The following is a 14,316-nucleotide window of genomic DNA, read 5'->3' on the forward strand; positions in this document are numbered from 1 at the left end:
CTATAAAAGCTGACTACAAAATATATGTAGGAATTTTTTTATGTAGGAATTTTTAAAATCCTTAAAATTACTAATCAAGGAATATCCCTTAAAGTTGGCAACAAAGGTGTGGATTTAGTATCATAGTTAAAGGTATCCTTCTAAGTGTCTTAAGGTTTACTATTTATTAGAATAGAAGCCCCATGAGCTTACATTTTGTCCACTGTGAACCCCTCAGTGCCTAGAATAATGTTCCTAGCAGGTACTCAAAAAATACTTGGTGAATGAATGAATGAACAAAATAACTACGTCATAGTAAATAGTTTCAAAGAAAATCTAAATAAGGTTTGTAGATGTTTATGACGTAAGTTTTATTCCTCATTTTAAAGCAAAGAATACTAACTTTTAAAATTATTACAAAGATGAGTAGAGATAAGAAAAATAATCTAAACTCAGACAATGATAGCATGTGGGGGGTATTTTCTGCCAAGATTTTTCACATATACATTTTAATTGATGTAATATTTCATACAGTGGACCTATATGCATTTATTTTTATACTGATTTTTCACCTACCAGATTCCATCCTTTACCATTTTTCCATTGTCTTCATATGCAGTGTTCAAATATCTTCATAATATTCTATTTCAAAACCTACCAGAGTTTAACCAATCTATTTGGAAACACTTAGACTTAAAATTTTCACTATCATATAATTCTGTATGAAGGCTTTTGCACATAAAATGCTGTAGAAACATATTTAAACCCTTTAGTACCTTAAGCCTTAGGTTCCATCAACTTCAAAAGTATGAATCATTAAAATTCATCAGATTCTCTTAATACTTTAGTTACTCCAATTCTACTGAAATTACAAAAGATATTTAAGATAGAGGAGATATATTCTGATCATATTTTAACATGACATATGAGATAATCAGTCTTTTCCACTATATTCCATACTAATTTCTGTTTTATTACTGATATAGCAACAGATGGCAAAGATCAATTACATTAATAGTGTTTATATTCCTTTTTCTAGAGCAGAATGCAGTTGTAAGGAATAATTGTGATGGCAACAGTAGCTGCTCCAAGTTGGAGTCATTTTATGACTCACGAAATTAACTTTATCATTAGCTAACGCAAAAATATCAACACTCTCCAGGTCACCAAATGCAGGTTCCTACAGAACTTTTATCAAGAAAGGACCTTGGGAAGGACTAAAGAGCTCCAGATCTCTTTTTCCCAAAAAAAGAGGGAAGGAATGAGTATGGCAATTTTTCTACTGGATAGATGAATGAAAATATTAAAATACAGAGTATCTAGGCTGACAAGAAACTTGCCATGTTGTAAACCTAGCCAAGTCCAGATGGTAGACAGGAAGAACACAACTGGGAGTGTATCTGAAATTATTACTGTCATCTTGATGACAGAATATAAAGCAGTGCAGCCAGCAGCATAGAGAGGAGAGTTATCACTTAAAGAATCAACATATTAGTCTCTTTTTAGGTCTTCCAAATGATCCAGAATGGAGGACCTTAAAACCACAGGTATCAAAAAATAATAGCTTTGCACACAAGGGAGGTAACTACATCCTGCAGCTCAAATGTGGATGAGGCTACCCTCATATGTTTTTAATTTATTATAATCATTAACAGATTAACAGTTCAATTTTCACAGTCCATTGAGTAGTAAAAAAGAGTGAGCAATTCCAATCTTAAATGGCAGAAGCACAGATGAAGTAATCTAATAGTTTTAAAAAAACTATTTGTCAATGAGTTATGAAAATCAACTGTTTATAAAGAAACATTAAAGCACAGAAACAAAAAACATGCTTTTACTACAAAGTTTCAAAATTTCCTGTGTTGTTTGCTCCCAAGGGCTACCATGATACATGCAGTTGAACTGCATCCCCTCTTATTCAAAAGCATTCCTTTCTCCAATACCCCTTTCTTCTCCTTTATTTTATTAGGGGGGAAACGGGCAAGAGCAGAGAACGGCACATGATAAATATCTTCATTATATGCCCTTCCTTCTTTTTTTCCAATTGCCTTTCACTCCAATGACTTGTCTTTTAATTTCAGAGAAACAATTTCTGGCACAGTGATATCCTTTTAGCAACATGAATGTTTCAAGTTAGATTTAACATAAAAATTTCCTATAATTAAAAAGCTTGGGTTTGAGTAAGATATGTGGATGAGAGAGAAAAGGGGAGAGAGTGACAGGAAGGATGTGGGGGAGGATACTTTTTTCATTTATTTCCTTAATATGCACCTTGGAAAAATGGCCCCTTTCAGTCCTTCTTATGTACAACAACTGCTAGTTGTTCAAAATTCATGTACGTGGGGAAAAATGACAAAGATATTGACCAGATATAACTCCTGTATTTCATTGCACTAATGGACTAACCCAGCAACCCTGGCATTAGAACTGGAAATACACTATAGATTTAACAAACCACCAAGATAACAAACTGTACTAAAGTCACACGACTTAAAATAAGCCTCTGTAGTCATTATCTCTGCTACATTTCTTTTGAGAAAAGACAAAATTAAAGTGCAATTAAAATAACAGTGATTCTCACTGGAGCATTAGGAACCAAGAAGACCCAACTGTTCTCAGTGTCAAACATTTTTTTTTGAGGACAGAACGTTTTCAATGTAGACTATGAAAACCTGCACTGGCAGGAATTAAAACAGCAGAAGCAGCAAGGCAAATAACACAGTTGAGAAGAGGAAGTAACAGATACTGCTTTCATCATATATTGGCTCAATTCCAGGTCTAGATTAAACCAATTATATTCTGGTGCATTTTGCATATTCTCCTTTACTAAGAACATTTTCAAATGAAGGCAAACAGAAGAAATAATTTCATCAGGCTTTGAATGTTCTGTTGCTAGAACTTTTTACAGTGAGATTTGAAATTGAGTCACTTCACTGTAGACTGAAGTTTATGCATTCAATAAATTTTTGTGTGCCTACTGGGGGCTAAGGTTGCCAAAAGTGATTCATCCAGCCATGATCTCTACCTTCAATGGGGGATACATCTAATGTGGGGATAGATATAAGTGAAATGGGACTTACAGTATATTAAAAGTAGATAAGTAGAGAATGTTATTAAAACCCATAAGTAGGGCATCTAACTTGTCTTGGGGTGAAGGAGGGCTTCCCAGAGCAAGCAACGGGTCAGTTGAGATTTAAAGAATGAAAGGAAATGGGGAGGCAAGAGCGTTCTTCCAGGACAGAAAACAGCACATGCAAAGGCTCTGAGACAAGAGGCAATATGACATGTGTGAATTGCTGAAACAATTTTTGTGCAGTGGCAGCATAAAGTGCCAGGTAAGGGCTTAGAAAGAAAAGGCTATAGCAGGAAAAATGAGTGAGACTTTGGGGTTTAAATCTCCAAAAGAGTTAAGAAACTCACATATAAACTGACCTTAAAAAGTAAAGGGCTAGGAGAAAATCCAAGATGGCGCCGTGAGTAGTCCTCTTTGTCTCTCCCCCTTCGAGTCTACAACCATTTGGACACTCATCGCTTAACAAAGGATATCCAGATAGCATCTCAGGACATCTGAGAGACCCACGCGACTATACACTGGAAGGTGAACGGACTTCCCTCCGGGAGGAGGTGGAAATAGGTGAAAACTCTCCAAACCTGACCGAACAGCCTAGTACCTGCAAGCGGCTTTCTTCCAACAGACGCCCCCAGAAGAGCAACACACACCTAGGGCAGGAGCGAGCACACACCAGAGGAGCGACGGTGGAAACAGGTGACCAGAACCCTACCTAACCCCCCCGCAATTACTCCTAAACGCAGAGGGAAACTCTAGAGTTACACACTTGAGCACGCGGGGAGAGTCTCACCCCGCCATTGGCGGGGAGATCCCGCCTGGTGTCCACGGCGCCCAGAGGGTCCCAGAGAGAATCACAGAGGGCGTGGCGGCCCCCCGGCTGCCACTGCCTGCACGGCTGGGCAAGGGACTGCCAGAGATCTCGGAGAGGACTGGGGCTGGGTGAAGCTCCAGAGGCCAGCTCTGCGCCCCGGAGGGGAAGCTCCAGAGTTCTGCCCGGGCAGCAGACAAAACTCTCTGTCTGCCATTAGCGGAGGGGCTATGCCCAGCATTCACAACTCCGGGAAAGTCCCGGAGAGAATCCCAGAGGGCACGGTGACCCCCAGCTGCCGTTGCCCACCCCGTGGGGCAAGGGATTGCCTGAGATCTTGGAGAGGACTGGGGCTGGGTGGAGCTCCAGAGGCCGGCTCCGCAGCCCGGGGGGAAGCTCCAGAGTTCCGCCCGGGCAGCAGACAAAACTCTCTGTCTGCCATTAGCAGAGGGGCCACGCCCAGCATCCACAACACCGGGAGGGTCCCAGAGAGGAGAATATCAGGCAGGGCAGCAGCTGACCAGCTACCACTGAAATCAGGATCTCCGGCTATCCCCCAGTCAGGGCAAAGGGCTCCCTGAGTTCCTGGGGAACAGGACTGGGGCTGGGTGGAGTTCCAGCAAGCTGGCTCCATAGCCTAGGGGCAAACCCTACAGGCTCACAGTAGCCTCAGCGAAAGCCTCTGCACAGCACTAGTAGAGAGCACCCATCCGGCAGCCACAAGGCTGGAAGACCCCGGGACAAAAGTAGCATAGCTAGGTGAGCTAACCACAGACTGTAGAAGATGCCAATAGCTTTGCTGTGACCCATAGTGGACAAGTGAGATTTTGTGGGTGCTGACAGTGACGGAGCAGCAAATGTAAGTGATCCTACCCCTGGCCGCTGGAAAAGCCCATAACACCGCCGCAGACCCCAAGGAGGGAGCACGTCTAGGTGGGCTGCAACAGTAGGCACCAGCAGCCTGAAGCCCCCCTGTGATGGCCCCCATGGCAGAAGAGGGAATCCAAAGGACCACTGTGACTACGAGGAGGGGCCCAGGCCCAGTTAGCAACTGCGGACAGGGTTCCTTGTTGGTGCAGTATAAACAGCTGCTCCCCCACCACACCAGCAGAAACAAGTGGAAGGAGCAACTAATCTCTATCTCTATGCGGAGGCACAAATATACAACATCAAGCAATATGAAAAAATACATTAAATCTCCAGAACAGAAGGAAAACAACAAATACACAGACAACAATCCCAAAGAAAATGAAATATATAACCTAAATGACGATGACTTCAAAACAGTCATCATTAAAATACTCAATGAGTTAAGAGAGAATTCAGATAGACAACTCAACGAGTTCAGGAGCTATGTCACAAAAGAGTTTGATATGATAAAGAAGAACCAAACAGAAATACTGGAAATGAAGAACACAATAGAGGAGATTAAGAAAAATCTAGATGCACTGAACAGTAGGGCCGATAATATGGAGGAAAGAATTAGCAATTTGGAAGATGGGAATATAGAATTGTTGCAGGCAGAGGAGGAGAGAGAAGTAAAACTAAAAAGAAATGAAGAAACTCTCCGAGAATTATCAGACACAATTAGGAGATGCAACGTAAGGATTATAGGTATACCAGAGGGAGAAGAGAAGGAGAAAGGGGCAGAAAGCCTATTCAAAGAAATAATGGCTGAGAACTTCCCAAATCTGGTGAGAGAGATGGATCTTCAGGTGACAGAAGTCAACAGATCTCCAAACTTTATCAATGCAAGAAGACCAACCCCACGGCATATAGTAGTGAAGCTAGCAAAAGTCAACGACAAGGAGAAAATACTAAGGACAGCCAGGCAAAAGAAACTAACCTACAAAGGAACCCCCATCAGGCTATCAGCAGATTTCTCAGCAGAAACTTTACAGGCTAGAAGAGAGTGGAATGATATATTCAAAAATCTGAAGGACAAAAACCTGCAGCCGAGAATTCTCTACCCAGCGAAAATATCCTTCAAATACGATGGAGAAATAAAAACTTTCCCAGATAAACAAAAATTAAGGGAGTTCATTGCCACAAAACCTCCTCTTCAGGAAATCCTCAGGAAAACCCTCATTCCCGAAAAATCAAAAAAAGGAAAGGGGCTACAAAACCAAGAGCAGAGGAGATAAGTAGAAGGACAAAAACAGAGAGTAGCAGCTCTTCATCAGAATAGATTAAACCATGGGACGAGAAACAAAGGAAATTGAAGAAAACCGGAAAACAAGACATAAAATGGTAGTGGTAGGCCCCCCATCTCAATAATCACTCTAAATGTAAATGGATTGAACTCCCCAATCAAAAGACACAGAGTGGCAGGATGGATCAAAGAACAAGACCCAACAATATGCTGCCTCCAGGAAACACACCTTGGCCCCAAAGACAAACACAGACTCAGAGTGAAGGGATGGAGAACAATACTCCAAGCTAATAATGAACAAAAGAAAGCAGGTGTCGCTATACTAATATCAGACAAGGTAGATTTCAAAGCAAAACAGATAAAGAAAGACAAAGAGGGACAATACATAATGATAAAAGGGACTCTCCACCAAGAAGACATAACACTTATAAATATATACGCACCCAACACAGGAGCACCAAAATTTGTAAAGCAACTCTTAACAGAACTAAAAGAAGACATCAAGAACAATACAATAATAGTAGGGGACCTCAACACACCATTAACACCAATGGACAGAACATCCAGACAGAAAATCAACAAGGAAATAATAGAATTAAATGAAAAATTAGACCAGATGGACTTAATAGATATATATAGAACACTTCACCCAAAAACAGCAGGTTACACATTCTTCTCAAGTGCACATGGAACATTCTCAAGGATTGACCATATTTTGGGAAACAAAGCAAACATCAATAAATACAAGAGAGTTGAAATAATATCAAGCTTCTTTTCTGATCATAATGCTATGAAACTAGAAATCAACTACAAGAAAAAAGCAGAGAAAGGTGCAAAAATGTGGAGACTAAACAACACGCTTCTGAACAAACAATGGATTACTGAAGAAATTAAAGAAGAAATCAAATATTATCTGGAGACAAATGAAAATGAGAAAACGACATACCAAATCATTTGGGATGCAGCAAAAGCAGTCCTAAGAGGGAAATTCATCGCAATACAGGCTCACCTCACTAAACAAGAAAAAGCTCACATAAGCAACCTCAAACGACACCTAACAGAACTAGAAAAAGAAGAACAAACAAAACCCAGAGTCAGTAGAAGGAGGGAAATAATAAAAATAAGAGCAGAAATAAACGATATTGAAACAAAAAAGACAGTAGAAAGGATCAATGAAACAAAGAGTTGGTTCTTCAAAAAAATTAACAAAATCGACAAACCTTTAGCCAGACTCACCAAGAAAAGAAGAGAGAAATCTCAAATAAATAAAATTAGGAATGACAGAGGAGAAATCACAACAGATACCAATGAAATACAAGGGATCATAAGAGAATACTATGAAAAACTATATGCCAACAAATTGAACAACCTGGAAGAAATGGACAACTTCCTAGACTCCTACAACCTCCCCAAACTGAATCAGGAAGAAATGGAGAATCTGAATAGGCCAATCACAAGTAAGGAAATAGAAAGTAATCAAAAACCTCCCCAAAAATAAGAGTCCAGGACCAGACGGCTTCTCTGGAGAATTCTACCAAACATTCAAAGAAGACTTAATACCTATTCTTCTCAAACTATTCCAGAAAATTGAGGAAGATGGAGTACTCCCCAACACATTCTATGAAGCCAACATCACTCTGATCCCCAAACCTGACAAGGACAACAAGGACAACAGAAAGAAGGAGAACTACAGGCCGATATCACTGATGAACATAGATGCAAAAATCCTCAACAAAATTCTGGCAAACCGAATACAGCAATACATCAAAAAGATTATACACCATGATCAAGTGGGATTTATACCAGGGACAGAGGGATGGTTCAACATCCGCAAGTCAATCAACGTGATACACTACATCAACAAAATGAAAAACAAAAACCACATGATCATCTCAATAGATGCAGAGAAAGCATTTGACAAGATCCAACACCCATTTATGATAAGAACCTTCAATAAAATGGGTATAGAAGGAAAGTACCTCAACATAATAAAGGCCATATATGACAAACCCACAGCCAACATCATACTCAATGGACAAAAACTGAAAGCCATCCCTCTGAGGACAGGAACAAGACAAGGGTACCCACTTTCACCACTCCTATTCAACATAGTACTGGAGGTGTTGGCCAGATCAATTCGGCAGGAAGAAGAAATAAAAGGAATCCAAATAGGTAATGAAGAAGTAAAACTCTCGCTGTTTGCAGACGACATGATCTTATATATAGAAAACCCCAAAGAATCCATAGAAAAACTATTAGAAATAATCAAAAACTACAGCAAAGTAGCAGGGTATAAAATCAACATACATAAATCAGTAGCATTTCTATACACTAACAATGAACTAACAGAAAAAGAACTCAAGAACTCAATCCTATTCACAATCGCAACGAAAAGAATAAAATACCTTGGGATAAACTTAACCAAGGAAGTGAAGGATCTATACAATGAAAACTACAAGACTTTCTTGAAAGAAATTGACGACGACATAAAGAGATGGAAAGACATTCCATGCACATGGATTGGAAGAATAAACATACTTAAAATGTCCATACTACTTAAAGCAATCTACAGATTCAATGCTATCCCAATCAGAATCCCAAGAACATTCTTCACAGAAATTGAACAAAGAATCCTAAAATTCATATGGGGCAACAAAAGACCATGAATTGCTAAAGCAATCCTGAGCAAGAAAAACAAAGCCGGCGGAATCACAATCCCCAATTTCAAAACATACTACAAAGCTACAGTGATCAAAACAGCAAGGTACTGGTACAAAAACAGGTGCACAGATCAATGGAACAGAAGTGAAAGCCCAGAGATAAAACCACACATCTATGGACAGCTAATCTTTGACAAAGGAGCAGAGGGCCTACAATGGAGAAAAGAAAGTCTCTTCAACAAATGGTGCTGGGAAAACTGGACAGCCACATGCAAAAGATTGAAAATTGACCATTCTTTTTCACCACACACCAAAATAAACTCAAAATGGATCAAAGACCTAAAGATTAGGCCGGAAACAATAAGTCTTCTAGAAGAGAATATAGGCAGTACACTCTTTGACATCAGTTTCAAAAGAATCTTTTCAGACACTATAACTCCTCAGTTGAGGGAAACAATAGAAAGAATAAACAAATGGGACTTCATCAGACTAAAGAGCTTCTTTAAGGCAAGGGAAAACAGGATTGAAACAAAAAAACAGCTCACTAATTGGGAAAAAATATTTACAAGACACTTATTCGACAAAGGGTTAATCTCCATAATATACAAAGAACTCTCACGGCTTAACAATAAAAAAACAAACAACCCGATCAAAAAATGGGCAGAGGACATGAACAGACATTTCTCAAAAGAGGATATAAATATGGCCAATAGACACATGAAAAGATGTTCATCATCACTAATCATCAGGGAAATGCAAATCAAAACTACACTAAGATATTACCTTACACCCGTTAGATTGGCAAAAACATCCAAAACCAAGAGTGACAAAAGTTGGAGAGGTTGTGGAGAAAAAGGAACCCTCATACACTGTTGGTGGGAATGCAAACTGGTACAGCCACTATGGAAAACAGTATGAAGATTTCTCAAAAAGTTAAAAATAGAAATACCCTATGACCCAGCCATCCCATTACTGGGTATCTATCCTAAGAACCTGAAATCAGAAATCCCAAGAGTCCCTTGCACCCCTATGTTCATCGCAGCATTATTTACAATAGCCAAGACGTGGAACCAACCTACATGCCCAGAAACTGATGATTGGATAAAGAAGATATGGTATATATACACAATGGAATACTACTCAGCCATAAAAAAAGACAAAATTGGCCCATTCGCAGCAACGTGGATGGACCTCGAGGGTATTATGTTAAGTGAAATAAGCCAGTCAGAGAAAGACGAACTTAATATGACTCCACTCATAGGTGGAAGTTAACATATTGACAAGGAGATCTGATTGGTGGTTACCAGGGAAAAGGGGGGGTGGGGGGAGGGCACAAAGCTGGAAGAGGTGTACCCACAACATGACTAACAATAATGTACAACTGAAATCTCACAAGGTTGTAATCTATCGTAACATTAATAATAAAAAAAAATAAGTGCTAAAAAAAAAGTAAAGGGCTAATAAAAGCAGATTTCTTATTATCCAACTATTTCTAATACTACCAAAAACTTACATACTATGGGAAAGTTTGCAAAATTTCCTTATCAGTCCTTTTCAAATAGGGAGATGGGATTATTTGTTCTCTTTTAGGTCAGAGGCTATCCTTCCAGGGACCACTTAAAGTATGGAGTTTTGTTTTCATCAAAGAAGGCAGCTGTTTTTTACACCTCCAGCTATGCGATATCAATCAAAGATATGATGACATCATCACTGATCTTAGTGCTTTACTTATTTCAAAAAAATTTTTTATAGTATCAGAACTTGCTATTTATTTATTTTCGACAGAGCATACTTTAAGAAACTGCTCTACTTCTACTACTGCTTACTTTGCAACATAATATATTTATCTAGGATACAAAAACACAACATTTGCTGTTGTCTACCAGCATTGCCAGTACATTTAGTGCAACTTTTTAGACCTTATTTCACATGACTAAGAAAGAGCAATTTTATGCCTGATACATGGAATCAATCTCACTTTAGTCACATCTTGTATAGGGGACTCATAAAACCAGCTCAGACAGTGTGCACATTAGAAGGTGTAACTGCCTTTCTGCTGCTGAGTCAGATTTTTCAGAAATACGCTGTCGCCAATTTCTTATCAGAAAAGTATTAATTACAGTCAAACCTGATTTCTTGTCCAGTAATAATACCAATGGAAATTTTGAATAATTCCTTCCCTCAGTGACACAGGATAGTGGAATATGCCACAGATAGCTGTAAAAAGAAAATATTGGAAGATTATTACTCTTTCCTATAGTTCAGTCAGTTATATATAATTTGTTCTTTTTTTTTTGGCAGGATGGTAAAATTTTTCAAGTCGTCCCCAGAAAAGGATAATCCTGTTAGGTTTCATACGAACCTATGATTATCAAACATTTAAAAACACTGTAACCTGAGAGTACAAAAGAGGTAGCAGGGAGAGAAAGAGGGCATGCACCTTGCATCTGAAGGCTGAATTTCAGGCTTCGTATTTAAAAAGAATCTTTCTTGTTGTACAAGAAGTTCTTTTCCTTTTCTTTGAACAGTCACTAAAGGAAATCCTTTCTGCAGGGTCCAGGTTTTCATCATTTTCTTTACATCTAGTGTTTTGTTTGTAACCTATATAAAAAAAAAGACTAAATTATTTTTACTTAAAGATAAACAGTTTAAAAACTTTGCAGTTTGCCTGTATCCTTCCCTCTTTCCCTACCACATTCTATGAAGACTGCATTTAATGCTAATATGAAAAAGAAGCATGAATGCTGAGTTGAATTTACATTTATAATCTAGGTAAGCAAGCAACTATTAAAAGGAAAGTAACCTGGATCAGAACTAAGTGATAACTAAAGACAGTCAGAGAAGCACTATGTTGGAAAAGCAGCACATATGATGTCAACCAACTGAGTGTTCACTAAAATCCCTAAGAAGATATAAGCGCTCTTTCAGGTCGCAATACTACCATTTAGAAGATATAACAACGATATATAGCCTACAATCAGAAGCACTTCCACTCCCTCCTGTGAATCAGCTGAGTCCAGATTTCTCTTTATTCCCCAGACTCGCTGCTCTTGTGAATGCTGAAGTTCACCTTTTAAAGAACTAAGACTGTGAGAGTGCCAGGGAGCAGCAGCAGCAGCAGAAGAGTGAAATATAAACAGGGTGGCTGCCTTGACTTTCAGTCTCTCTAGAGAACAGTGGTAAACTTTTTTGATAGTCACAGACCCTCTTTCCCAGAAAACATATGAACTTATCTACAAAATCTAGAATCCAGTACCAGAGGCTCACAGGCCCTCTAAAGCCCACTGTCCCTAAGACATCTGATATCAATGATTAAGAAGCAATTTTTGAACAACCTTCTTTAAGGCAGGTTAAATTTATGATTCAAAATTTTTTTTTAGATTACATATAGATTTGAATTGCAAGCAACTAAAATCATCAAATACTTAAAATGTTTGGTAATATCACTCCACTATGGCAGGCCTCACCTCAATCACCATATGCCTATTTATCCTTCTGCAGTTTTTCCACCCACTATTCATGATTCTTTTCCTATACTCTGCCCTATGAGTCCGCCTTCTCTTTTGTGGCAGAAAAGGATGGAGCAAATCTTCCCAAATTCATGATGATATTAATCTTACATTTTTCATAGCTCTGACCTATTTATTTCTGGACAAGGGGTTGGGAAGAAAACAAGCTTGCCCCAAAGCAAGGCACTTTTAGGTTTTTAAAACAAAACTGAAATGAAGAGACCAGTGCATAATTTGATGTGGATGCTGAAAAACCTGGGGAGAATTTTAGGGACTCAGTTTAGGATAGGAAAACACTATGATGCAAAAGTCGCAGTCAGCGAGAAAGGCAGAAATATATTCTAAATGTCAGGAGATAATACAATGAGTATAAAGTAAACAACATGGTTTTCAGTTGAAATGCTACTATATGGTAAGAGGAAAAACAATAATTTGGAAGCAACTCTTAGGTAATAAGGACTGATTCCTCTTGTCAAAGAGAACTCAGAATAAGGAAGGTACATTTTCTGGGAAAAGGATTAACAGCTAAGAACTATCAGGTTTCAGATAAGGCAAAGAAGCAAAAAGAATATACAGAAAAGATCCAGAACCAGGGGTTCTTAACTCAGGGTCCATGAAACTTTGAAACTGTGTGTGGTATTTTGCATATATGTGGTTTTTCTGGGGAATATGTCCAGAACTTTCATCAAATTTTCAAATACATCTGTGATTTCCCAAACATGAAGAACCATTGATCTAGATAAGCAGAACAAACTCAAATGCTTGTAAGGGTTATGCAGTTAGCATGCATGCATGAGGCAGGCTGAGTTCATCACTGCTATGAAGCATAGCTTGTACCTAATCATACTGCTTGTTAGGTATCTGCAGGCACAACAAAATGCAAAGAGCAAAATGACCCAAGGGCAGTATGCAGCCCATTGCAGCAGCCTGGGATATATCTTCTACTCCAGAGAAACATGGCCATGAAATGAGAAGGAATCACAGAGCAGCGTACAGAAAAAAACATGAATGGGAGGCAGGAAAACTGCAAAAGTGTAAGAATAGGAAAAGAGATATTTGAAAAGAAATAATAAAAATATAGTAACATACATTATTCCTACAAAGTAGGAAGGGAGATTAAGGTATAGAATAAAAATGGTTATACAAGTCCATATAATAATTTTTTCAACAGACTAATACTTCCATTTCTTGACTTTTACTTCTGTGCTCTATTCATAAATATTTATGTACTAAGCTCTTCCTCTCTCTTCAATACTATCCTTGGTACCACAGTTTATTTACTTACTTGATAAAAATAAAAATTGAAGAATTCTTCTCTTCTCACTTAAAGAGCTAAATAAAATATCCAGGTCACTTACCTCATTAAAACTATCCCACAGATCATCACTTCGAACTGCTGCATAGCTATGATTATGCAGGTAAAGAACAATAGCATGTTGAAACACATCTTCACTAAGATAAGTTTTCAGCATCAATAAGAGAGAAGCTCCCTATTCAAAAAAAAAAAAGTGAGAAAGAAAAATAATAGAATACAAGAGGTTTAAGTAATAGAATAAAATAGGTTAACAGAATTGAGAATCCAAAATATAACCATTCTAAGCATATACTTTCATATATAGAACCTGGTTGTAATACACTGTGTTTAGTCTCGTATAATTAGACATGGACTGCGTTCAAATTGTTTTAAAAATTATTTTAAGGGATTTGAAAAAGAATTAACGGAGTAGATTCCCACGTGCACTAAGTCTACTATGAACCATTTTGTGAGGTCTATCAGTTATTCTCTGTGTATAAAAAGCTAAGTGTTCATAAATATATTTTTAACAGAAAAACATGTCAAATTTTCTGTGGCATCCCCACCCCTATTCCCAATACTTAAAGTACCAGCTACATTCATGGGCACACTGTTGGAGACGATAAATTAGCAGAACTCTCAAAAGTCTCTCTGCTAGGGAGTATGTTAATTTCCAATTCTAGTATATCATGTTGCTGAAGTAACCAAGATCTCTTCTTCCTGCAGTCATTTCGAATATGTTTGGAACTAAGGAATGTATAGGGCAATAAGCATACACTAATAATTCAGAATCAGGCATGCAACTCTCAAGGCCACACTATATTCATTGATGCACATGTCATCA

General features: G+C 38.3%; 1 protein-coding gene across 19 annotated transcripts in view; it reads right to left on the bottom strand.

The window, feature by feature from the left end:
- Positions 1-14,316, bottom strand: part of LNPEP (leucyl and cystinyl aminopeptidase) — a 107,435-nt gene that overhangs the window by 34,008 nt on the left and 59,111 nt on the right. For all 19 annotated transcript variants that reach the window (XR_011525253.1, XR_011525256.1, XR_011525258.1 and 16 more), the window contains exons 9-11: positions 13,537-13,668; positions 11,110-11,270; positions 10,798-10,886 (exon numbers count right to left, since the gene is read on the bottom strand). Coding sequence is in view for 8 of the 19 variants with exons in the window: in XM_070569614.1 (XP_070425715.1) it covers positions 10,798-10,886; positions 11,110-11,270; positions 13,537-13,668 (382 nt within the window). In the remaining 11 variants the exon portion in view is untranslated. The remainder of the gene's footprint in view (positions 1-10,797; positions 10,887-11,109; positions 11,271-13,536; positions 13,669-14,316) is intronic.

Source organism: Equus przewalskii, chromosome 13, assembly GCF_037783145.1.
Source record: "Equus przewalskii isolate Varuska chromosome 13, EquPr2, whole genome shotgun sequence".
In the NCBI taxonomy this organism is placed as follows: domain Eukaryota; kingdom Metazoa; phylum Chordata; class Mammalia; order Perissodactyla; family Equidae; genus Equus; species Equus przewalskii.